The 25,566-nt window shown below is 42.2% G+C and overlaps 1 protein-coding gene across 4 annotated transcripts in view; it reads right to left on the bottom strand.

Annotated features, from left to right (window-relative positions):
• The window catches only part of CLIP1 (CAP-Gly domain containing linker protein 1), a 116,692-nt gene that overhangs the window by 32,222 nt on the left and 58,904 nt on the right, over nt 1-25,566 (bottom strand). For 2 of the 4 annotated variants that reach the window (XM_070769480.1, XM_070769481.1), the window contains 10 exons: nt 22,087-22,191; nt 17,507-18,451; nt 15,402-15,518; nt 13,182-13,239; nt 11,897-11,980; nt 10,816-10,972; nt 8,754-8,919; nt 8,431-8,646; nt 2,479-2,595; nt 292-398 (listed from right to left, as the gene is read on the bottom strand). In XM_070769480.1, the coding sequence (XP_070625581.1) occupies nt 292-398; nt 2,479-2,595; nt 8,431-8,646; nt 8,754-8,919; nt 10,816-10,972; nt 11,897-11,980; nt 13,182-13,239; nt 15,402-15,518; nt 17,507-18,451; nt 22,087-22,191 (2,072 nt within the window). Of the gene's footprint in view, nt 1-291; nt 399-2,478; nt 2,596-3,667; nt 5,936-8,430; nt 8,647-8,753; nt 8,920-10,815; nt 10,973-11,896; nt 11,981-13,181; nt 13,240-15,401; nt 15,519-17,506; nt 18,452-22,086; nt 22,192-25,566 lie in introns of all 4 variants that reach the window. The other 2 variants (XM_070769483.1, XM_070769482.1) reach the window with 2 other exon arrangements.

The raw sequence follows: 25,566 nt of genomic DNA, 5'->3' as shown, positions 1-25,566 counted from the left end.
ATTCCCCTTGTATTTGCAAAAGGTTTTATCAAGTCACATTTGAATTCCAAGTGTTATAACTCACTCACCATATTTCATTTTGACCCTGTAACTGAGCTACAGTTCCAACTTCACAGTGGTTATAGGGGTGAATTCTCAAGGTTTGCAATGGCATTTAGCGGGGGCAGGACGGAGACTATTACTTTGACTTTATATATACTTGTCAAGTACTTGAAAAAAGTAACTAGCACTGTTTCTACTTTTGCAATTTTAAATAAGTTCCATAATTTCTTTCATAACAGGTAAACTTACATTTCTTTCTTGAATTCTTCTATTTTTTGGTTCTCTACCGTCAGAAGCTCTTTTGATTTGTTCAGCTCTTCCACGTTTTTCAAGTTGTTTTCTTTAAGTGTATCCAACTTAAAGACCAAGAGAAAAAAACTTAATGAAATTATTTCATTTTCCAGTCACATGAGTGGATAGACAAATCATTCATGAAAATGTGCTTTAGACAGGTAAAATTAAAATCCTTTGCAAAAAAACAAATAAAAAGATCATCTGGGTGAAGAGATTACAAATGATCAGGTCTATTATAAACTGCAGCCTCCCCCATAGGTTAAGTCAGACATTCCCTATACGCCTGGCCAAAAGGTCAAACTAAATTGCAACATAAAGCAAAAGGTCTCTTTCACTTTTATACAATTCCTAAAATTTATCACTGAGCTTGCTACTCATGTACGATGCATCTTAAAACATGCATTAGAAAATAAAAACATTAGAAATAAATTGCAAAGGCATGACATGAAGGACTAATTTTTTGTAATGAAAACACATTCCTTCCCACAAGACTAGTAATTTAGGATATGATATTTTTCAATGTCAGTGCCAAATTTCAATTTATATAATCCTCATTATAAAAATTCCTGGGGTATTTGTAGATGGGAAAAATTTAATTATTCACCTGAACTTCAGTCTGAAAAGGGAAAGACCACATAGCGAGACTGAAAAGCACTTACTCACATTCAGTCCCATCACCTGCCCACGTGGGATGTGGCCAGCCTACGGCCTGGCCTCTGGTGGGAAAAGCAGACACATTACTGGAGTCAGTGGGGACATGACCAACCTCAGGCTCTGGCAGGTGGCTGGAGTTCTAGGTGTGCAGCCCCCAAGGACGGGGAGCTTGTCATGGGTGACCCATCATACAGTGTGCACTCCTGGTGCCATGCTGGCTTTCTAGGACTCGTATTGTTATCTCCTTCAGCCAGAGGTCATTCTGTCCTACCACATGCTACCGGTCAGGAGCCCTGGAAGTCAGGAGCCCTGGAAAGTGTCCTGCAAATTTTAACACCACCATCTTCCTTTTAATGCTCCCTAACATTCCAGATTCACGGAATGTTCAGTGGGACCAGAAAGTGATTCATCCAGTCTGTATTCTGGCTGTAGCGAGACACCAAGGGGTAAGTTATGGAAACAAGGGATTCTCCCTGAATCTACTTTCAAAGGTTAGGGACATTCCTTAAAATCTTATTTACTTTAGCTTCCAATCGATTACCATCTAAAATTTTTAATGCTTTTATGTTTTCAGCTTAAGTCTTGTTCTCTTAGGACCGTCAATTCAATCATAAATGTACTCTTTTCTACGTCAAGCTTTATTTCCCGTCTAATTATTTCAAAATATTTATGCCATTATGGATTTCATTCCTTGCTCTGCTTCCCATGAGGAGGCCTGATCTTTACGACAGCTATTCAGTGTGCCTGTCTGGATCTTCCCTGGCTTTAACTTCTTAACATCTCACCTGACTGTCACTTTAAAAAGCATCTGAAGTTCTATAGAACTTCACATAACTATTTCGGCGAAGCAATCTGCTTTGGATTTACGTAACAGCTTTCCAAAGAAAGAAAGGGCTGGTATGGGGTGTGGGGAGGAGGGCGGGCAGGAATCAAAAGAGAGGTGCAAGGATGAGAGATGCTACTTTTGGACAGAATCAAAATTACCCTGATGCCACAAATCTGTCTGAGACCCAGAAGTGACTGATTCAAAATGAGATATAAGGGGAGGCAGTACCAAAACAGGCCAAGAAAAAGGCCTATGTCAAACTCAGGGCTGAGGGATGGAATCCAGTGGCTCAAAGTTGGGAGGCAGTTGGGAGAAAAAAAAATGCATGTGATTTACGATAAAAAACACAAAAGCTAGAGAATGCCATTGGTACCTCCTCTCAGTAGTTGTATCAGTAAACAAACCATCGCAGAAACCCACACTACCAGGGTTTTCCCCTCCTTTTTTAAAGGTTGATCTTACTAAATAGGTAATGAAGTAATACACTTTATTTCATAGGATCATCATCCTGGTGTACATGTGACTCCACTAACATAGATCAAACCTGTGTAAGGCCACACTTCAAAAAAAATAAGTAAATAAACCATCCTGAGTTAGTCATCAAGAATTCCATGAAGTCGATAGGCTGTCCTTTGTACAAAAAGCCATTTAAATCTGATTACTTCATTCTGCAGTTTTTCATTTGTTTGCTTGGAATCTTCCAAGGAGGCCAGTGTTTCAGTCTTCTCTTTGGTCATCTGTTCCATTATCTGCATGGCATCTTCAGCGGTTTGAGCAGCCTAAGTGTGAGAAAGCAGTGTGAGAAATGAGAGCACCCCTTATCAACCTGGGAGGGGGTGACTAACGCTCAGGCCACGAGGCTCAGGATCTGTGTGGTGAAGGGAATCACACAGAGATGGTGAGCCGGTAACCAACCCCATGCCAAGACAGACAGACCAAGACGAACAAGCAGAACAAAGTTATAGACACTTTCTGTGCCATTTTTCAACAAGCCAAACTCAAATATGCAATTTATGTATTTTCAGATCCCTATAAACCTGCGCCTTCTAAGTTCTGAATTCTACTGACAATGGTGCTCATCACTCTGACTTCTGTTTGAGAGAAATGTTCACTGATAAGAAAGCCTTACATCCTTCTGTGGCCAAATTTTTTCTCTTAATCATAGTTGAGAGATTGAAATATGGAATCTCAGTTGGAACTTTTCAAACAAAAATGGAAATTATTTGGGCGGTTACAGTGTTTAAGGCTCAAGTGTTTAATGAGAAGCACTGAATGACCAAGTCTATGAGAAGCTGTAGGCAATGAATACAAGCATGGCTGTGAATAAAAAAGATAATATACACATGGAAACAAATCCTTAGTTGATACAGTATTGAAAATAAAATCACAGAAGTGAATTAAAATCTTTTAAGGCATTAGATCACAATTTCATGTGATCTTATCCAGCTTCTGAGAATTCTGCCTCTACACCTTCCCAGTAGCTGGAGGGAAGATTTATGAAACAATTAAAGCCACATAGAAGATGCTAAGTTTTAACATGTGACCATTTTATCATTGTTCTTAAGCCTTTAAGAACTATGGTTGCCTTTCTCAGAAAAAATCTCCCTAAATTAAAAAACATTTATCCTTTTTATTCACAGTTTGCAATCTTTTCTAATAGAGATGACAACAATTAGACATTTGGTGAACACTTGCCCTTTCAGGTGGTAACAAACAGCTTGAGATACCTGACCAAGTGGTTAAATGGGGTGCATTTCCTTCTTTGGAAATGAAGGCACGTTCCCTCAGCCACTACAGGGTTAGTGAACAGGGTGAAGGCCAGGGGCCCAATCCCTGAACCTCCCACTTTACCGTAAAGGACTGCAGGGTCTCGAGCTCTCTGATTTTTAGAGCGAGCTTGCTCTTGTCTTTCCTCAAAATACGGTTTTCGTTTTGAGACTCCAGGAGGTTGGCTGAGATGTGGCTGTTGGTTTTGGCCAGCTGGCTGATCTCTTTCTGGAGGAGGAAGTAGCTTTCGGCCAGCTTCTCCTTCTCCTTCAGGAGCTCGTCCTTTTTCAGCATCATCTCTCTTTTCTCGGCCAGGAGGTTCCTGTTGTCCTGCGTCGCCTTGGCCTGCTCAGCCAGGGTCACCTCGTGGTTCAGCTGCAGGTCGTCCAGCATCTTGGTGAGGTAGCCATGCAGTTCCTGCAGTTCCAACTTGGACTTGGACAAGGCAGCAAAGTCACTCTTCAGAGTCTCTATGTTGGTGGCCAAACGCGCCGTCTCTGCACTCAGGAGTTCCTTCTCCTTGATGATGTCAGCCACTTTCTGCTCTGAGTTGGTCTTATCTTGGACAAGCGTGTAGTTTTCAGACTGGAGCTCCTGGGTGCAGGTTCTCAGCTTCTCCACCTCCTGTTCCAGGAGCGCCACCTTCCCATGGAGTTTGTTGCTCTCGTACAAGGACGACTCTTTGTCCTGCGTCCTGGCTTCTTTCTCCAGCACGAGGGACTGTTGCATTGTGTGAATCTTCTCGTTTAACTTCTGACATTCTTCTTGCAGATTCAACCCGTCCCTTAACAAGATGTTCTTTTCAGAACAGCAGGCCTTGAGTTCAGCATTTAAACTCTCCTTGGCTTGCAATACGTCAGTGTGTTCTTTTTCTAGCATCTTTTTGGCGTTTTGGGCCTCTTTTAGCATCAGAGAGAGATCACACTTGGTGGCTGTGAGCTCTTGGTTTTCCTTTTCTCTCTCTTGAAGCTCTTTCTTCAGAGCATCGAGATTGCTGAGCAGTTTCATCTTCTCGTGCACAACGATTCTTCTGTTGGCTGACTCTTGATCATATTTCTTTTTAAGGTCTTCCATGGCCTTCATGGAGTTCTCTCTTTCTACCAGTAAATCCCCATTCCGCATCTCCAGTACCGATTTTTCTTTCAAGAGGTTATCCTGCTGCTTTTTGAGCTTAGTGATTTTCTGACAAACCAGCTCCTTCTCAGAAGTGAGGTATGTGATCTTCTCATTCAGGTTCATCTCGATGTGGGCGGACTCTTCCGAGTATTTGCTGAGTTTTTCAGTGATGAGCCTATTTTCATTTAGCAGTTCTTCTTTCTCGGCCAAGAGCCTTCTCTCAGAAGAGGTTAAGGTCTCTTTTTCGTGCAGAAGCTGGATGCACTCGGAGTCTGTGATCTCCCGGCTGGTCTTAATTTCTTCCAGCAGGTTTGTGAGGCTTGTGTTCGTGGCCTGCAGTTGCAGAATCTCCAGCTCAGCCTTCCTCAGTGCCTTGCTGGCCTCCTCCAGCTGTGTGCGGAGCTCACCGGCTTCCGTGCTGAGCAGATGTTTGACCTGAAGGGCAGTCTCCAGACTGGTGTTCAGCTTTTCCTGATCTTGAAGCAGCATGTCCTTCTCGAACTGCAGGTCTTTGCTGCTCTGAAGAAGACGATCTCTTTCGACCTTTAGGGCTATACACATGTTGTCAAGACCTGATTGTTTCTCCAAAGTTGACTTTTTCTCTATTGTGAGATCCTCGATCTCCTGCACCAAGCTCTTCTGATCTTTGACCAGCTCCTCATAGGAGCTCTGAAGCTTCTGAATAATTTCATCTTTATCTTTAGCCAACGCGAGGTTTTCAGTGACCAGCTTCTTGATACGATTCTCCAGGCGATCTTTTTCTTCCCGATACTTCTGAGACTCGGCCATTAGAATATCTTTGCTGAACTGCAGTTCCTCTGCGAGTGCCTGCAAGCTTGCTTCAGAAGCCTGCAAAGACTCGTTTTCCGTATTTATCTTCAAGAGTTCCTCCTGCGCGATGTTGATCTCTTTTAGTAATTTCTCTCTCTCCACAGCCAAAGCTGCTCTATCGAGTTGTTCTTGCTGATAAAGCTTTTCAGCGTCTTGCTTTTCTTCCCAGACTTTCTCCTTTTCTAAATTAAGGGTTTCATTTACTGACCAGAGCTTCTGTTGGTCCTCCTGAAGTAAAGTTATTTTGGCCTCCAACTCTACAAGTTTGGACAGAAGTGAACCTTTTTCTAACTTTAAAGCATTCCCCTCCTGGGCAAGAAGCTGCTTCTCTGATTTCAGACCCCTCAGCTCTTCTGACATTAGTTCAATTTCTCTTTTGGCTGATGTTAATAAGTAAGTTAGCGACTACAGAGACAAAAGATGGAAAGAATGGAAACAAAATGAAATCAAGCAGACAAATGCAAGCCCGAGTAACTTAACATAATCTAAGTCATAGAAGTTAAAAAAAAAAGTTTATAATAAATGTCATAGAAACTATCTGGATAACAGGGGAAAGAAACTAGATGAACAGAGCCCATAAAAGGATAATGCAAAGCAACTGTAGCTTTGCAAAACACTGATAACTCTATTGGTTCATCTTTGAAACAACCTCTGAAGTACTCCTGACAGTTAACTAGAAGATACAAACAGTAGTTTGACATCAGGGCATGGGATTCTTTTCCTGCCGTTCCCAATTATCCAGTAATTTCTATCGTAGGAGAGATTCATAGAAGAATTTTTAAAAACACAATCCAAAGAACTACAAAAAGTATATTTTAACCAAAAAAGGGAAGAGGGAGGAGGTGTTATAAACTGTTGCCTTTCAAACTAACAGACCCTTACTAAAGAAGCTGGTCTGAAACTGATTTAGTCCCAATGATACATGTAACTAAAATGCAGACTAATTTGCTAGGCTTTGATGACCAAAATAAATGGGCTTTTAAAAAAAGTACTGGTTTATAAAATAAACTGACCACAGTGTCTACCAGTGCTGTCCAGAACTTTCTGCCATGATGTAAAAGGATTTGATCTGCACTGTCCATTGTGGTAGCCACTAGCCACATGAGTGGCACGTGCGACTGAGAAGGGGAATTTATAACTTGAACTAGTTAAAATTTAAATGGCCACATGCGTCCAGGGCCTACTGTACTGGATGGCATGGCATAGTTTGGCAATTAAATTAGGGAACATGGGAGCATCGTGGGCTCCATGAACTTCCTGAGATTTCACCCAAAACGGCTTGAGTGTGTATATCAATTTTCCTGGGGAAAACATCTGAAGGATTCATCAGCTCTCAAAAGTGTTTGCTGAGCCCTTGCTGCTGACAAACACCGAGGTTCACAGAAATCAGATATTCAGACTACTTTGGAAGGGAAACAATTCTGGCACTTTAACCAAATGATCCTGACGAAAACAACAACAAACAAAATTAATGGGGCTTTACACAAACCTCTAGAATGCTGTGGTTTGGTCAGGCTACAGCATTTTAAGGGAAACATTAGAAAACTGGTGTCTACCAAGATAAAGGGAGCCTCAAAGTCCAAAATTCTGGAAATTATATCCAGTGTTAAATGTTTCATAAAACTGGAGATATTTCACAGGGGAAAGAGAAAGCCTTGATGGGCAGCATATAGCTTCCCTGGTAGCTGAGCTGGTAAAGAATCTGCCTGCAATGCAGGAGACCTGGGTTCGATCTCTGGGTTGGGAAGATCCCCTGGAGAAGGGAAAGGCTACCCACTCTAGTATTCTGGCCTGGAGAATTCCATGGACTGTATAGTCCATGGGGTTGCAAAGAATCGGACATGAATGAGCATCTTTCACTTTCACACATGACGTATATTATGATGTGTTCCATTTAATTTAAAAGGGATCTGTTTTGCTGTTGTTCAGTCGCTGAGTCATGTCTGACTCTTGGTGACCCCATGAACTGTAGCACGCCAGGCTTCCCTGTCCTTCACTATCTCCTGGAGCTTGCTCAAACTCATGTCCATTGAGTTGGTGATGCCATCCAATCATCTCATCCTCTGTCACCCCCTTTTCCTTCTGCCCACAGTCATTCCCAGTATCAGGGATCTGTTTTAAGTCCTACATGTATTCTTCTGTATTTTATTCTACTCAACTCCTACATGTATATAAACATTTCTCTGATACATTAAAAACAATTAAAGACAATAATTTACTTTTCTTTGAGCAATTTAAATAGCAGTAAGAGGGTCAGAAAACATATTGGGACACTGACACGATCCTGACACCATAGAATAACATTCAATGTATCAAGTTCTACTCTACTCAGTAGTAGGATATTTTCTCACAGCCCTTCAGTCCAACCTCCTTGTTAATAAGCTTTCAGTGCTTTCCTGGGGACATACGAAAGCCGTCTCCAGAGGTCTCCCTTCTGATTTTTTCCTCTGTTCTTCCAACCGGGCTCCATTCCCTGCCCACCTGCCTCATGCATGGCCTCTGTCTCTTGCTTTTCTGCACGATGTCTCTCCTAACCCTGGTGCAAGGTGGCAGCAAGACGGCCAAGACTAGAGGGACATGCTTTTCTGCGACAGAGAGTCTATTACGAGCAGACGGACAGAGCTCAGGCAACAGAAGGCTCTTTGTGAAGCAGCGTAGGGGGTGATGGCTACACAGTGCATTCAGGGTGGAAAGACCTGTAGCCACCACCAACCCTGAGAAGGAAGAGCGCCTGGTACAAAACACTTGAAGCCACAGGAGACGTCATTCCCCCTCCTGCCATGCGCTCTGAAGGCCACTGAACCCATTCCATGCGCTGCTGCTTTCTAAGCACCCTTACAACCTTGACACGGGATGCAGAGCTCACTATACTGGGGCACACAGTCCTCCCCACCACATACTCTGGCTCTGTCGGCTTGCTTCCCCAGCTCCTCCAGCTTCTGCAGCAGCTCGCGGTTCTCCTCCTGTGCTGCCTTCAGCCGCTCCTCTGTGTCCCGTAGCAGCTTGTGGAGGTTCTGCAGGACTTCTTCGTGCTTGGCTCTGCTCTCGGAACTGGCTTCCTCGTACCTGGCTTTCAGATCTTGACACTCGTTCCAGCTCATTTCCATCTTCTTTTCCTGCAGATACCCCATGTCAGAAGGAATTCACCTGGCCACAGCTGTCCTGCCAGCCACCCACTCTGCCCCTGCTGGCCACCAGTCCCACTGACTCTCTCTCTCCTTACCAGGTCTGACAGTTTTCTCAGCAGTTCTTTCTTTTCTTCCTCATGCTTTTTAGCTGCTTCTTTCTGACTCTGTTCAGCTTTGAGAGTTACTTCCCCAATACTTTTCTGCAGAAGGCTTGCGTTTTCATTAGCCTTGGTTAGTTTCAGCTGTAATTCTTCTACATTTCTAGAAGGAATTTCAAAATGAAGCGTCAGATTTTTCCAAGAGTACTTTAAATCCTGAGTTATACTTTAAAAGATAATATTGATAATATTGATAATAACTGGTTTAATGATGATAAATGTTATGAGCAATAACATCTAGAATAAAAAAAAAAAAAAAAAAAAACCTTGACTTGTCCAGAAGCATACTTTTTAACGACTGTGATGGTTATAAATACCTTAGAGTAACAACTACTCTTAGTGTGAACATTTATTATTTTATGTCCAGCTCAGACGGTAACGAATCTGCCTCTAATGGAGGAGACCTGGGTTCGATCCCTGGGTCGAGAAGATCCTCTGGAGGAGGGCACGGCAACCCACTCCAGTATTCTTGTCTAGAGAATCCCATGGACAGAGGAGCCTGGCGGGCTACAGTCCATAGGGTCGCAAAGAGTCAAACACGGCTGAGCACAGCACAGCACATAGATCAATGCAGAGAGATGAGCGAAAAGGAAACGTATTAAGTACTTAGAGGTTTCCAAATTTTAGCAGACTAGAATATTCAAGACTCATTTGGGTGCCGCTTCAGAATGCAGATATGAAAATAACAATAAATAATTTGAAGTTCTAGCTTAAAGATAACCTTGTGGTCCAATGAAGATGTATGAGGGCCATCAGCCTAGAGAGCAGGCTGTCTCATAGATCAGAGGAGGGAAACTTGGATGGAAACCCTGGATAAAACACCGACAGAAACGGAACTTCTCCAAGGCTCTGCGCCACAACCCCCTGGCAGCTGTGACTGCCTCGCGGCAAGTCTGACCAGAGCCAGGCAACCCAGGTCCAGTGCCCGTCACCCCCCACCGCTGAGCCGGGTGGGAGTGCTCGGCCGAATGCTTTTGTTGTTATTTTTTGGCCACACCTCACGCCATGTGGGATCTTAGGTCCCGGACCAGGGATCGAGCCTGTGCCCCCTGCGATGGAAGCGCATTAACGGAACAGTCTTAACCATTGGACCACCAGGGAAGCCCTCGCATGGCTGGATGTAAACATAACTGCCAGGTGTTACCACTTTCAGAATCAGAAGTCTAATGGTGCTAACATGTCTTCTAAAAAATGTGCCTTATAAAATAAACATTTGATTTTTATACAGCAGCCATTAACACAAATCAAAGCAACAAGACCCTCAGAATAAAGACAAGAACAGAGAGTTAGATGAAAGAAGCTTTAGCCCTGAAGAAGTACGGTGTAGTGATCGAGGGCAGCAAGGGCGCTGGGACCAGAACTTGCCTAGACTTGAAACCTCAGGGAAGTTGCCTAACCTCATTATGCCTCGATTTCTTTTTCTTTAATATGGGAACAATAATACACTCAGCTCGTGGGATTATCAGAAAAATATACTCTATACAAAGTGGTCAGCACACCATGTGGCATACGGTCAGCCCTTCATAATTGTTATCTATCGTTACACTGCAATAAGTTAAAAATATTTTAAACTGCCTATAAAAGATGTTACTGCCTGGGACTTCCCTGGTGGTCCAGTTAAGGACCACTTCCCTGGTGGTCCTGGTGTGAGCTAAGACTCCACGCTCACAATGCAGGGGGTCTGGGTTCGATCCCTGGTCAGGGAACTAGATCCCACAAGCTACAACTAAGAGTCCACATGTCGCAATTAAGACCCAGCACAGCCAAATTAATAAATTAAAAAAAAATTTTTTTTTAAAGATGTTATTGCCATTGGTAAACTACTACCTTCCCCTTAGAAGGTTAAATAATTGATTCAAGGATACACTGAGACAATAAAGGATGAGAGACAGGCAACTTTTAAAACATAACTATCCTGAAGAGTTTGGCTCTCCTCCCATCTAGACCTTCCTTGAGAGCCTAACCTAAAGCAGGCGCTCTTATTAATACTCATACATACCTTTCTTTCAGACGTAGTTCGTCATTCATTTTTGTCAGCTGAGAAGAATTGTCTCCAGACATTTTCATTATTGCTGCAATGTCATTTTCCAGTTTTTCTTTTGCCTTTATCAGCTGCTCTTCCCTTTCATCTCTCTCTCTAAATTTTGCCTCCATATCTGAATATATATATATATAGAAAAAAAAATAGAGCTGTTGTATTATAATCAACAACATATTAACTACATTCTGTATGCCAAAACTTGCTCTGGGAATATCTGTACATAGCAATCCCTGCTCTCATGAAAATTATATTCTAGCAAAGAAGAGAGACAATGAACAAGAAAGAGAACAAATCATATATTAGAGAGTGGTAAGTGCTAAGAGGGGGAAAAGAATACAAGCAGAGACAGGAGCCAGGAAGGAAGCTGGGGAGTGTGAAATCTTAGAAAGAGCCTCTCTGAGATAGTGACATTTAAGTAAAACCCTAGGGGAAATGAGGGAAGAGAAATGCAGACAGAAGAAAAGCAGGTGCAAAGGCCCTGACGCAGGAACATGCTTCACAATCGAGTATCACCAAGGAGGCAGATACGGCTGCAGTGGAAGGAACCTGGGGAAAAACAGCACAGGAGGAAATCAGAAAGGCAACAGGACCTGACGGGAGCTGAGGACCACAGCCTTTACTCTGAGCGAGATGGGTGCCACTGGGCCACCTTGAGCAGAGATGTGACATGAGCTGACTTAAAGTTGAAAGCATCTCTTTGGCTGCTATGCTAAGAGAAGACTGAAGGGGGCAAGAGCAGAAGTGGGCAGCCCAGGTGGCCAGCTGTTACTACAGCTCAGATTAAAGATGCTGGCTAGCTGGGATGAAGGGCAGCACTGGGAGTGGTGAGGTGTGGTGGATTCTGACTTGTTTGAAAGCAAGGCAGAGAGGATTTGCTGCGGTTTACAGACCTCCAACAAGATTTCATCACAAGAGAACACAATGAGCAAAGACTTTATGCTTGAACAGTAGATACATTGTAACCACACACTAAAACAATCTCAAATCCTAGGCAGCCTACTATATTTAACGTTTATAATAACCAGAGACGTGTTCTTACCTGTTAAATTTTCTCTCAACTTCTCCAGTTCGGAAGACAGTGCGTTAAACTGTTCCTCTTTTTGATGTAATTTATTTACAGTTTCTATTTGGGATTAAGTTAAAAGTTTAATACATCTCAGAGTTAATAGGCCACCTAAAGCTTGATTGTCTTATAATCAAATCAAATCAAAAGTTTGAGATTTGGGGTCACGGGAATACTTAAGAATCCCATTAGAAACCAAACCACTATATAATGAACCTAAAGAAGCAAGCAAGCAAGCAATTTTCTGTCTCCCCAGATCTGAAGATTAGGTAGGCACTGAACATCCATTCTCCAGGGATCTCTTGCCTCCTTCCACTTAAAACTCAATAGAGCTGCCAATGACTGAAGCTTAAGTAAGATGATACTTTACCCAAGTACATCTACATTTTAACATGCATCAAGCTTTAGGTCAAAAAGAAGAATTAATGGGAGTCAACCTGACCACCCAGAGTTCATTACTAGAAATACTGTGGACATGATCCATTCAAACATCTGTGTTGGGGGTTAGTGCTGAATATATGTGCATATAGTTCTGTATGAGCTTTCCTGGTGGTGCTAGTCATAAAGAATCTACCTGCCAAGGGGATGTAATTAATGAAAGTTCAACCCCTGAGTCAGGAAGATCCCGTGGAGTAGGAAATGGCACCCATAGGTTTGTATAAATGGAACCATGGAGTATATACTATTTTGTAACCTCCTGTTCTTACTCAATGTGTCTTGGGTATATTTGACAGGGGTGAGTTTTTTAATACAACTGGACTGTATATTTCTAGAAGGCAGGATAGATTCCAGGTGAAATGATTAGACTGCAGAAGTGACAGCAGTTTGGGAAGGTAAGCTGTGTCTGGATGGTGATGTTGGCTCTTTCCAGTACTAAGAACATGTTGGGACTTCAGGATGGTGAGGAAAGGAGGCTGAAGGCATGGACTGAAGGCTGACACAGCTTGGTTGACTTGGTGATAGTATAAGAGAAGTGATGATGCCTTTCAATTTTTTCTTTTATGTGGAAATATTTTAATGTGTTAGACATATTGGCATCTAATAGTAGGTATAATGTAGAAGGGGATAAACTGAAAATAAACCCGTATACATTTCATACTGCTCACAAAAAAATAAAACGAATTAATTGGAATTTGAGGCTTTAAGAAGCCAAGGGAATGTAGTATTACTATGCACTGCAGGAACTTTATTTGAGCTGAAGACTGGCTCCCGCTTGAAGACATGACCTCCTCTAAAGTGCTCTTATGTTAGTGAGACGTACCTTGCATACTTCTCTGAAAAGAGACTGCCTCCTCTGAAGCATCAGCAAACTTTTCTTTCTAAAGAAAAACAATCAGACATTCAGAATAGACAGATCTCAAATTATAAAAAGTTTCAATAACCGTAACATTATTTTTTGTTGCTAGTTTTGTTTCATTAAAGCTAACCTATGCTTAAAACATGTAGGTGTCAATTACTACCATATGCGTACCATGCATGTGTGCACACGAGTGAATGAGGTTTGTGTCTGTGTGCCTGCCTGGGCATGCACATATGTCTGTATATGTGTATGGATATGCACACTTATGTCAGTACATGCACATGTGCGTATGTACATGTGGTGCCACATGTATACTTTTTCTGCATGTTGCTACCCTCAAGTAGCAGAACTGCTCCAGAAATCTGCCTGAGACAGCAAACAGGGTTTAGAATTTTTTTTTAATATATTTTTTTGGAAGTTTAGTTGATTTATAATGCTATGTTAGTTTCAGGTGTACAGCAAAGTTATTCTGTTATATACACACAACTATCTATTCTTTTTCAAACTCTTTTATAGGTTATTACAAAACATTGAGTATAGCTCCCTGTGCTATACTAGGTCCTTGTTGGTTATCTATTTTTTATATAGTCATGTGTATATGACAATGATAAGCTCCTAACTTATCTCTTTCTCCCACCTTTCCACTTTGGTAACCGTAAGTTTGTTTTCTACGTCTGGGGATCTGAGTTCTTGCATGTTTTACATCTAAGAATAATTAGAACCTAGTATCTGGAAACTAGATCTGTGTCAACTACTTTACATTAAAAAGTCCATCGCTCACTCACTATCTTTTCTAAATATGACAGGAGGGCAGGATAAAACCCCTCTCCTGATTCTCCTGAGATGAATTCTGAGCTAGAGACACCAAGTGAATTTTTAAATGAATATTTGATTTAAAAAATGGGCTCACAAACCACAAGCCCATCAAAGCCCACAGGTTGTCCACCTGCGTTATTCCCAAGGCCAGACTTCAGGAGGCATGTTTTCTCTTCAGAGGACACAGAGAAATACTCTAACTTGAAAAACAAACAGTAAGACATCCTGAAAGTTTGGGGAGGAGGGCAGAGAAATGGCACGACACCCCAAATGCATTTTCTTAAAGGACACTATATTAAAAAATGGTAATCTCCAGGCCAACTTTTCTCAAAATGTACCTGAAATACTATGCATCAAAACTGGGGGTTCATCAGAACTCTCTACAATGATAGTGTTGGTCAGTTGGCAGCCACTGGCCACGTGGAGTTATCAAGCCCTTAAAATGTGACTAGCACAATGGAGGAACTGAATTTTCTGTATTTTTAAAAATATTTATTTGGCTGCACTAGGTCTTAGTCGCAGCATGCAAACTCTTAGTTGGAACACATGGGATCTAGTTCCCTGATCAGGGATCAAACCTGGGCCCTCTGCATTAGGAAATGTGGAGTCTTAGCCACTGGACCATGAGGAAAGTCTCGAATTTTATATTTTATTAAATTTTAATTAATTCAAATTTATAGAGCCAAGTGGATGGTAGCTATCATAATGAATAGTGCAGTTAACTACGTATTAACATTTTAAAAAGTAGAAATATGTAATACTGGCATTTAAATCAAAAAAATATCAAAACACCTTTATCCCACGACTGCTATTAGCACAGAGGTATAAAAAGTGGAAAGCAAGAAGGCACATGAAGACCTCCCATTCCAGCATTCTTGCCTAGAGCATCCCATGGACAGAGGAGCCTGGTGGGCTACGGTCCATGGGGTCACAGAGAGTCGGACACGACAGAGCACACACAAACATCACTGCCTTGCTAACGGAGGGTGCCTGTGACCCAGGGAGCTTGCCGGCTTTGCTGTCTCAGGGCAGGGACGACAAGGCACAGGGCAAGAGCTACACATGAAACCTAACATAACTTGGAAGGCCCCCGTGTTTAGTGAAACTAAGTGGTCAGCAACATGTCAAAACGTCAATGCATTACCAGAGGCAAAGGACAGATTCTAAAAAAAGCAATACTTACCTTTATTGCTAGTTTGGGTTTGATCCAATTCCCCTGATTATCAGCCAATCAATACTTTGCAAAAGAAAGGAAATAGGTGCCATACTTCTTTCTTTATAGAAATTTTCGTGTGTTTTTTTTAAAACAGGAATGATTCAAATTGGCCAGAAACCCTGAGATTCAGATTCCTGACAGGTACTTACCAAAGTCTGCAGTTCTTTTTCCAAAGCCTCTTTCACTCGACTGACTTCACTCAAGTTTTCCTGAAGGTTATTAAGCATTAGCTCTTTTCCCTGCAGCTCCTTGGTGATGCTACTAGCCTACCAGACAGAGTTACAGGGTACAGAAGCCAATGGACCAAAGGAAACAAAAAGGAATGAGAAAGAAAACATAAGACAAATATGGAAAAAATGTATGAGAAACCAACACAAGCAAACAAAACTGAAAGGAATAAAGGCATGGGTAAAAGTCATTTTAGTGTTGTTGCTTTTAGTTCTAAGAAGCCAATGACTTGTCACACAACCAGAGCTAGATAAGACTGTCCACGGCTATTTTTAAATAATCAAAATACAGTATTTTTCTATACCTAAATCTGGACTATCAGCACGATCTAAAACAGAAAATATAGATGTTTACTGTATTTTTTTTTTCTTTTTTGTGGCACACAGGCCTAGCTGCCCCGGAACATTTCGGATTCAAGTACCCAGATCAGGGATCGAACTCGTGTCTCCTGCATTGGCAGGTAGATTCTTAACCACTGGACCACCCAGGAAGTCCCAGCAGCTTACTTTCTAAATGAGACGGTTGAGCAGTTTCACTTTCTGGATTTTTAAAGACCGTAAGATAGGAATGGTAGTAGATTCATGTGACTGTATTTCATTTTCTGTATTTTGTACATGCTTGAAGTTTTTCAACATGTAAAACAAAACTTTAAACATGTACTAGACAACAGCCATCAGAAAAATTGGCTTTCACTGAATCTTCATGTAAAAAAGTAGACCAACCATTAGCTACATATTCTTTATTAATTTAACTTCTGTGTTTGGATTGGTAGTTTAAAACCAAATGAGGAGACTGGAGAAAAATTTTCTGGGCTTGTCATCCTCGGCTAAGGTTACTTAGCAATCTTTGCCATTCGTCTGTCCTCACCTCTCCCCATTTAACCATCACAACCCTTCCTTCTTTGCCAATAGAGCAGCTTCTCCCACAAAAAGCTCAGAACATTCAGCATCAGTGCCAGTGCCTGAGCTAGTGGCAGGAGGACTGGGAAAGAGGATTCCTTCCTTGAACAACAGTTAAAAATGACTATGACATTTAACAAGGCTAGTTAGTAAGAAATGTAGCTGGCAAAGGTTTCTTATCATTTCCTATGCCTTGGTCAAAAGCACATTTGTCCAGTGTATCCTCCAAAGAGCAAGGAATAGACCTTGCTCTCACTGGGACGTAGGAAAAAACCCCAATGAGAATAAGTAGCAATGTGGAGGGATCCGGGCTCTTAACCTTCATTTTGCTGTGACTCTTATTGATCATAGCATGTTAATTTACAAGAGTCAAGTGCACTCAGAGTTCACATTCTGTTTTACCTGTGACTCTTGTTATTTAGTCACTAAGTCAGGTCTGACTCTTTTGTGACCCCATGGACTATAGCCCACCAGGCTCCTCTGTCCATGGGATTTTCCAGGCAAGAATAAGGGGGTGGGTTGCCATTTCCTTCCACAGGGGATCTATCTGACCCAAGGACTGAACCTATGTCTCTTGTGTTGGGAGATGCATTCTTTACCACTGAGCCACCTGGGAAGCTTCCATATGACTCAACAGACAGGCAATGGGTAAGGATGAGATTATCTTTTAAGCTTCTTATATATTCAATTCATTTACCTCAACACCATCATTTTGGGGAGTTCTCTATTTTCAAAAGAGTTTATAGACTGGAATCAAGCTGAAACAAGAGATCACAGCAAGTCCAGAGATAAAGTATCAGGTTGGTCAAAAAGTTAGTTCAAGTTTTTCCGTAAGATGTTAATGGAAAGACAAGAATGAACTGTTTGGCCAACCCAATAATAAAGTATTCTGATACGAGGAAACCAGAATCTATCCACACCCCTGAGTCATTATTTTCTCTAATCTCCTCAGATGAAACCATACTCAAGATGCTCAGAAGATACTCCACTCATATGGGAAATTAGGTCAGCACCAGTTTTAACTAAGTCAGGAGTTTGAAGGATGAATGACCTCAACTGAAAAATAAGGTACAACGCAAGATAAGAAATGGAGGGAAAAAAAAAAGACAGAGGATGTTGCTACAAACCTTGCTGCTTTCAGCATCCTTTTCAATCTCTAAGTTTTTAATCTGTTTCTCAGCTGCCTCAAGCTGCTGTCTGAGGTTCTCGATTTCCAATTTACCTTCGGAGCTGGCTTTCTGAAGCGCATCAAGGTCTGAGAGCTTTTCTTCGGCAGCCTTGAGCTGTGATGTAAAATGATCAATAACCTTGGTTTGCTCATTGCATTTGGCTTGTAGCACCTCTAGCTCCTTTACCTTTAGCTCGGCTTCCTGCAGTTTGTTTAAGGTGTCCTCCATTTCCACTAGGTGCTGCTCTTCCGCTTTGTCCAACTTCGACTGGATGGCTTCCAGACTGTTCTCCTTCTCTTTAATGACCTGCATCAGCTTAGCCCTTAGGGCTTCGAGCTCTTTCGTGTGAGCAGACCTTTCTGAGTCTTGCTTGTTCTGCAGATTTTCTATTTCCTGCTGGTAGTCCAGTCTCATTTTCTCTATCTGCGTTTTTAACTCGGCGAATTCAGCTGTCTCGGTGCCGACCCCCTTGCTGAAGGACACCTTCAGCTCCTCCATGGCCTGCTGGTGGGACGCGATGGCTGTCTCCAGCTTAGACTTCCACAGGGCGATCACGTCTGAATTCTCCTTGTTGGCATGGTCGAGCTTGCTTTTCAGGGACTCATTCTCTTTGGAAAGCTTCTCTGTGGCGGCCTGCAAAACCTTTAACTCCTTCTGATGCATTTCTTCCCGGGCTCCAAAATGCTCCTTCAGAGAAGCGACTTCTTTCTGGTGGTCACTATGGGTGGCTTCTAACTTCTCCTGCAAAGCGCTGATCTCTTGCAAGAGGGACAGTGACATGTCCACATCCCCAGCTGGCTTATTGGACTCCAGCCGCCTCCGCAGCTCAGCTACCTCCTGCACTCGCAATGCGAGGTCTTTTTCGAGTTCCATGATGCGGGACTTTTCTGACACCGTGGCCACCTAGTTAGCAGCAGTCAAGGAGAAAGAAGAGACCATTTAAAGGATGAATCACTGATGATTTTCTCTAACCTTGGAGATCTTTAGGGACTACCCCATCTCAGGCACCAGTCAAGCCACCGAGAATGTCTATGTGTCAATCCAGGCCTGACTGTGGCTTAAGCCTGGTTCTAGACACTCCAATTCAAAATATAGTCCAATTACAGCCTTTGGCAAACTTTTGACCATTTTGAGATGCTAAAGGAAAATAAAACTGAATTTTATTGAGCTTAACTCACCCCCCAAATAACTCTTTTCCCTCTAAAGAACCTTAAATCAAGAAGAGTACCCATTAACTATAGTTAGTTAATATAAACAGCACCTTTCAAAGTTCTTATATATTTGCCTTCTGGAAGAAGAATCTTTGTTTTGCCTACTCTACCCAAGGGGTATAAACGCTTCTCTATCTGTTGGCAGTGACTTTACGGAAGTGTGCTGTCCAGTTAGCGGCCATGAGCCACATACAGCTACTCAGCACTTGAAACGAGGCTGTGAGAGTCACATATACATCAAATAATGACGACTTGGGGAAAAACAGAACATATCTTGTTAACAATTTCTTATGCTGATTATATGATGAAATGATAATAGTTTGGATATATTGGTTTAAATAAAATGTTATTAATTTCACCTGTTCCTTTTAACCTACGCATGTTAATGTGGGTACCAGAAATTTTTAAATTATAAAACATCTGTGGCTCATGTCATAATTCTATTGGGTAGCACTGGCATAAAATTACCTAGGAAATGCTTCAGTGAATACCACAACAACTGGAGAAAAAAAGCCTCAAGTGGATAAAGAAGAACAAATTGACTAGACTTTTTTTTAAGAAAGGACAAGGAAAAAATGGTTACTTACCTGCAATGATACGTAAGAATCTTACACAGAATCCCTCCCCCTTTTAGAGTTTGTAATCGTTCACCGTCTTGCGTACATGTGTCGCTGCCCTAACCCAGTGGTTCTCTGACCTTAGTGTGTGCACGAGTCACCAGGGATGTGCGTTCGCAGGCCCACACACGCTGATTCTACCTGAGCTTGGGGACAGAACCTGGGAATCTACTGTTATTTAAACTTGTACCCCAGGATGAGGAAAACCATCTTCCTAACCTGCGTCCTTTTATTCTTAGGAAGCTATTTCTCTCTGTTGTCTGATAGACAATCAGTTCGGTGCACAAAAAATGTGGGAAATGGTAGCTTCGGGCATAAAAATTATTTATTGGGCTAACCTGGGAAATAGAAGGGGATCTTGAATGATTTCAAGACATCAGTGAGTCCCAAATTCCACAGATCAAATGTCCTGCAGGGTGAAGGCTCGTTCCCTCACTGCCTTTAACAGGACAGGAGGCAATGGATGTATGCGTCCTTCAGCCCCTTGGCCCAAACACAGGCTGTGAGGTGGATAAAGACTAAAGGGTTGACCATGAACAAGAAAATAAAGCACTTGGGACTCCCAAGACTGCATGATCAAGTCACTGGACATTTCAGAGCTGGCTGTAATTGTGTTTCAGGATTGTAGGTATTTGAAAGATGGTAATTCATTGACTTAGCTTTTCCTGGGGTGGAGGTGGGGAGGTGAGGACTCAGAGAGCTTGTTACCACAAAATAAGGTACATTATTAAACTCCATTGCTACGATGTCTATAATACAAATAAATTGAACCCAACAGGGCACTAATTCTTAATCAGTCACAACAAAACAGTCAAACTAAGGAAATGCCAAGTAAAAAATGAGGGAAAATAATAATTTGATTGTGGAGCATTTTCACAGCACTTCTATTTTTTATTTCCCCAAATCTGCCCCGGGGCGAAACTATCTGTGTCTGCCTTTCCCACCATAAAAGTCAGGTTACTGTTTCTTATTCTTGCTAATGTCTCTACAGCACCAAGCACACTGTTTATAAACTGGGCTTACTGGCTTAGAGAAATTTTACAGCACTTCCCAAAAAGGAATGTGGGTGATGGGAAATTTATATGGGTCAGTAGTTAGTTCCATACTTGGCAGATCGAGAGTGAGGATCAACAGGACTGTTACAGAAAGGCAACAGTTTGAATCTGAAATACTTGAATAAATCGTGCTGTGAATGGATGCTTTCTTATCCACAGAAAATTAAAAAAAAAAAATTGTTTGCTGACAAAGCTGTATAGGAGAGCACTTCAGAAGTTAAAAAAAACAAAAACAAAAACCCTTGCTTCAGTAGCCAGCCACACCACAGGGGCTCAGTCTCCCTATCAGTCCCTTGTATTTCCCAGATCAAGTCTGACTCTCAGGTAACAAATGCCTGGCACCAAATTACCAGGATTTTTTTCCTTACCAAATACACAGAAGACATCTTTAGTTTTGAGGCCAACTGAGAACATTTTCTTTCTTCTTAAAAAATAAAAAACTTATGACTTAGAGAAGAAAAATGACTTGATTTTCTAGATTTTTTTAGATTAATGATTTCTTGAGAAGAGAATTTTTTACAAACACTAATAATTCAAAAGAAAAAAAATCAGGATACCAAATTTGATTAGAGACAATAATTTTTGAAATTTTAAAATTAAGGATCTTGGTGATTTAGCTACTGACAGTCAAATTCAGGATTTAAAAGGTATACATACATACATGTTTTCTTATATGTGACTCAGATTAGTTCTTAAATCTTTTAGCACAAAACGACTTCTGTAATAGACAGACTCCATCCTGTAGTGGTTAAGAGCACAGACTTTGGGGTCAAATGGCCCAAATGCAAATCCTGGCCCCACTATCTCTATTAGCTGTGTGAGCTGGGAATATTAGTTAACCTCTCAGTGCCTCAGTGTCACTCATCTGTAAAATGGGGACAATGCTACTACCTCCCTCGTGGGACTGTGGTGAGACTAAGTTAACATTTGTAAAGTGCTGGGAATAGTGTATATATAAAGAAATGTCACTTTTTTCATTTTTCAAGTGAACACATGACTAATGCACTGCCTCCTAGGGCCAAACACTGTGAGCTGGGGGTTGGCAGAAGTCATTCTGTTCCCAACACACTTTTCCCTCCTGACCACTGAGAATTTAACCTACTGGGTAACAGAAATACAAAGAGATCAGGTGCCAAGGGAAAAAAAAAAATTGGGGTGAAAATCTTTAACTCTCTTTAAAAGGAGCCAATGTTTTCCATTCTCTTCACCCAAGAGGTCAGGGAAGAAGGCAGAAAAAGAGAGCTAAAGTAAAACAATAACAAAAAAATTACTTCGAAAACCCACTAGGAATATGAGAACAAGAGGACAATTGACTGCTGGTGGCAAACAGGAGAAAGGTTATTTCCTGGTATTCATACAAAGACCCGCAAATGCAGCTGTAGCTGTCCATGCAGTCTGCATAGCTGCAGACCTTAGATGATGATTTTGGCCAAATTAACCAAAGGAATGAATCTTCACCTTGGACAAAAGGTTCGACGTAAAGCACCTGGGCCCACCCATCAGCCTACACCCATGAGGACCTGGGCGGTACCAGGACCCGCAGACTCAAGTCGAACCACTGGGTCAGGGCTGTAGGCCAACTGCAGGGCCCGTCACCCGCGGGGTCCATCGTTCACAAACATGGATCGGCTTCGTTAAATAGTGAAAACCATTACCCTAGTGTCTTCTAACTCCCTCTGGAGTTTGTCAGCTTTGGTCTTTTCAAAGAGCAGGCTCTGTTCAAGCTCCTTAATGCGGGCATGCTCCAGTTTGGTCTGCGTCTGTTAGTAAAAAGGAAGAGGAAGAAACACAACGGTGCCACCGTGACATGCCAGCACAGGAGGAGAAGGGCGCGGCATGCAGGCTGAGCCACCAGTACCTTCCGCCAAAGGGTGAACAGAAAGGGTGATGGAGAAGGGTGAGGGTGGGCTGAGATGGAGAGGTGGGGGGTGACGATGAACACTATGGACGAGAGGATGAGGTGGGCAGGGGGCATGAGCTAGTCTACTGAGAAAGAAAACATGGAAAACACGTGAGGCAAGATGAAAAGTGTCAGATGCATGCAGCCAAATATAAGTTATATTGATAAGTGAAGTTTATCAGCACAAATTAGAATAGTTAATATTCCTCTAATCTATCATTTTCCCTCCTCCCCGCAACAGCTACTTGACATTAATGTGTATGTAACTGACTCAGTGACTTAAAAAAGTAGATTGGCCCTCAAACTGGACATCCATCACCCAAATATGGACAAGATTAATGTCATGAGTCTACATCTGGTTGGTAAGTTCCTAGCACAGATCTCTGTACTTCTGCATACAATTTGATGTGAGCAAGGGTCAAGTATTAAACCTAACAAAGGAAGCCTAGGAACTGGAGCTAAGGAAACCACACCAGTGGTGCTGGCTGAGATGAATGAGAAGGATCTGGGATTCTTAGCAACATTCCCATACATGACAGGTGAGGAGCCATTAAAGTGGGCTTTCCAAAGAGTGTCACAAGGAAAAAAAGAGGAAGGGGATTAGATTTAAAAGAGAAAATTCAGTGACAGTTATGCTTGAGAGCCTCCATCCCTGGAGCTCAAAGCAGGAGAAAAGTTTAGCTGGAACTGGGAAGGGGCTCATACTCTTAATCCTAAAACAATCATTTTGCCTCAGCTCAGACCTAAGAAACATGGTGACTCAACAGAAAGGCAAGAGTTTCAACTCCATGCAAAAAGAGCCAGTAAGATCCTCACATGTTTTAAAACCTCAGATTTTGATGGAACCTGATGCAGAACCCAGAGGGCCATCTCTTTCTAACAGTCTTAAGTGTGGCAGAATCTTAATCAACTTGAAATCATCTAGATCAGTCTGAATGGACCTCTTTTCCCACTCACCTCTCCAACTGAAGAGGTTAGCAATGTAATCAACTGATAAAACCTGTCGACAGACCTTCCCCCGGCAGTTTCTGGTTATTCTGTGGTTTTAACTAGTTGGATAGCTCTGTCTGGACAATATAAGGGAAAAGACAACAAACCCTAAAGTGACAGAAAGCAGGGCAAAGCTTAAGCAGAAAGTAGAATCTTTTATGCTATAAATATCTTTACTCACTCCAGGGGTACTCTAAGGATTTCAATGCATTCAAGGGGTCAGTTTGCTTATGAACCAGGTATAAAAAACCATCATAGAATATTTTCAAAGTAAACAAAAAATTTTCTGTAAAAATTCTTCGCTTCTTTCAGTCTATACACTCAACAAAATAATGAAATAAAAATAAGAAACTTAATTGTTTGGAGAGTCCCCTTCATCTATATGTGCCTTGTGTGTGTAGGCTCAGTTGCTGAGTCATGTTCCAATGTTTGTGACCCTATGAATGTGTAGCCCACCAGGCTCCTCTGTCCATGGTATTTCCCAGGCAAGAATACTGGAGTGGGTTGCCACTGCCTCCTCCAGAGGATCTCCCCGATCCAGGGATCGAACCCGCATCTCCTGCATTGGCAGGTGGATTCTTTACCACTGTGCCACCTGGGAAGCCCCAGATGTGCCTTAGACAGAGGCTGTTCAATTTACCTGCTTTCACAAAAAAAGAATCTCATCCAGATCTACATTTTAATAATTGGGGTCACAGTTGCAAGAACAGAAGTGCAAAATTAACAGGAAGAAGCAAAGGCAACAGTACCTTTCTTCTCTTGACACAGAGTTCAGTGTCCTCTGGGTAAAAGGTCACGTCCCACCAGGGAAGCCCCAAGAACACCAGAGTGGGTACACGTTCCCTTCTCCAGGGGATCGTCCCGACTCAGGGATCGAACCCAGGTCTCCCGCATTGCAGGCAGGTTCTTTACTGTCTGAGCCACCAGGGGAGCCCAAAAAGTCGCTACTACTTCCAGATAAAAAGCAAATACCCACTGAACGTGATCTTCTCCCCATTCCGAGATCCTCTGGGTGTCTCCCGACTGGTGAGAGAGTGCCCACGGACGATCTGGGCTCTGCACTGCACTTGGCCAGCCATCAGCAAAAGGAACTAGCAAGCTGCCTCCCTGTCCTTCCCTGTATGTCACAGAAATGCTTGGCTGGATAGGCCCACCCTGCTTTTAGGATTATTACTTTCTTAGACCAGGATACAGTATCCCAAGAGGAGCGTCCTGGGGCCATGGAGGGTGGGGGAGTTGAGAGGGAAAGCCAAAGCTCTGCGAGAAGCGCACAGGAGAGGCAGGAGGGAGGCCTCATGCAGACTGACTCTGGATGCAGCAGAAGGAGCCTACTTTGGGAGCAGAGAAGAGACCCAGATCACTGAAGTAGCTGCACAAAAAGGAACCCTTTGGAACGGAGGCTTTAAAAAAAAATTCAGTCTTGAGTTGTCTATTTCAGCTGCTGGGAAGAAAAATCCTTTGTTTTAATCTCTTTCTCTTGTGGTGGTCAATCAGAAGAGGAAGAAGCTTTCAGGTTTTTTTCAATTGGCATCTTGGCCGGCAGGGTGCGCCATGAGGCCATGCTTTTAAGTACTCTGGTAAGATCGCTTCTGAGCCACTCTGGTAAGACCTGAATTGGGTGTTTGATAATAAAGAGAGGGAGGAAGAAAAAAAAAAAAAAACATCTCCATACCTTGTGGCACTGCTACTAGAAAAAAATCTCACTTCAAGAATAATAAATTTAGAGGGACGGGATATATGTACACTTACAGCTGATTCACCTTGTTGTACAGCAGAAACCAGCACAACATTGTGAAGCAATTATCCTCCAATTACACATTTAAGAATAATACATTTAAAACACAGTGTCCTCACTGAAGAATGCTTGCCTCCAGCTTCACCAACTAGGGGAAACACTGACCCAACAAACTGGAAGTCGAATTTCTTGTCAGCCGCACTGGCAGCCATTGGCCAGCAGCAGGTGCTCACACAAAAGGCAATCAGTCTGGGACTCGTGTTCCTTTATTCTAATGGGAATAAATGAAACTTGGGGAAATTTTACCCCAGAATTTCTGTGACAACTTCATCTAATATGTTTTATGTTTCGGTCAGCTATCATATATTTTGGAAGAATTCTATTAAAACTAGAGGCCTTATGAATTAAATGAAGTAGGTTGGGCCCCCAGACATAATTCTTGTCTTTTTGCCAAAATTCTTTATAGAACAAACATGTGCCTGTGTGTTAGACAAATGGGTTTACAGAACT

This window comes from Bos indicus, chromosome 17 (assembly GCF_029378745.1).
Source record: "Bos indicus isolate NIAB-ARS_2022 breed Sahiwal x Tharparkar chromosome 17, NIAB-ARS_B.indTharparkar_mat_pri_1.0, whole genome shotgun sequence".
Taxonomy (NCBI): domain Eukaryota; kingdom Metazoa; phylum Chordata; class Mammalia; order Artiodactyla; family Bovidae; genus Bos; species Bos indicus.
Note: the sequence above shows the minus strand (reverse complement) of the source record. Positions and strands in the feature narration are given on the sequence as shown.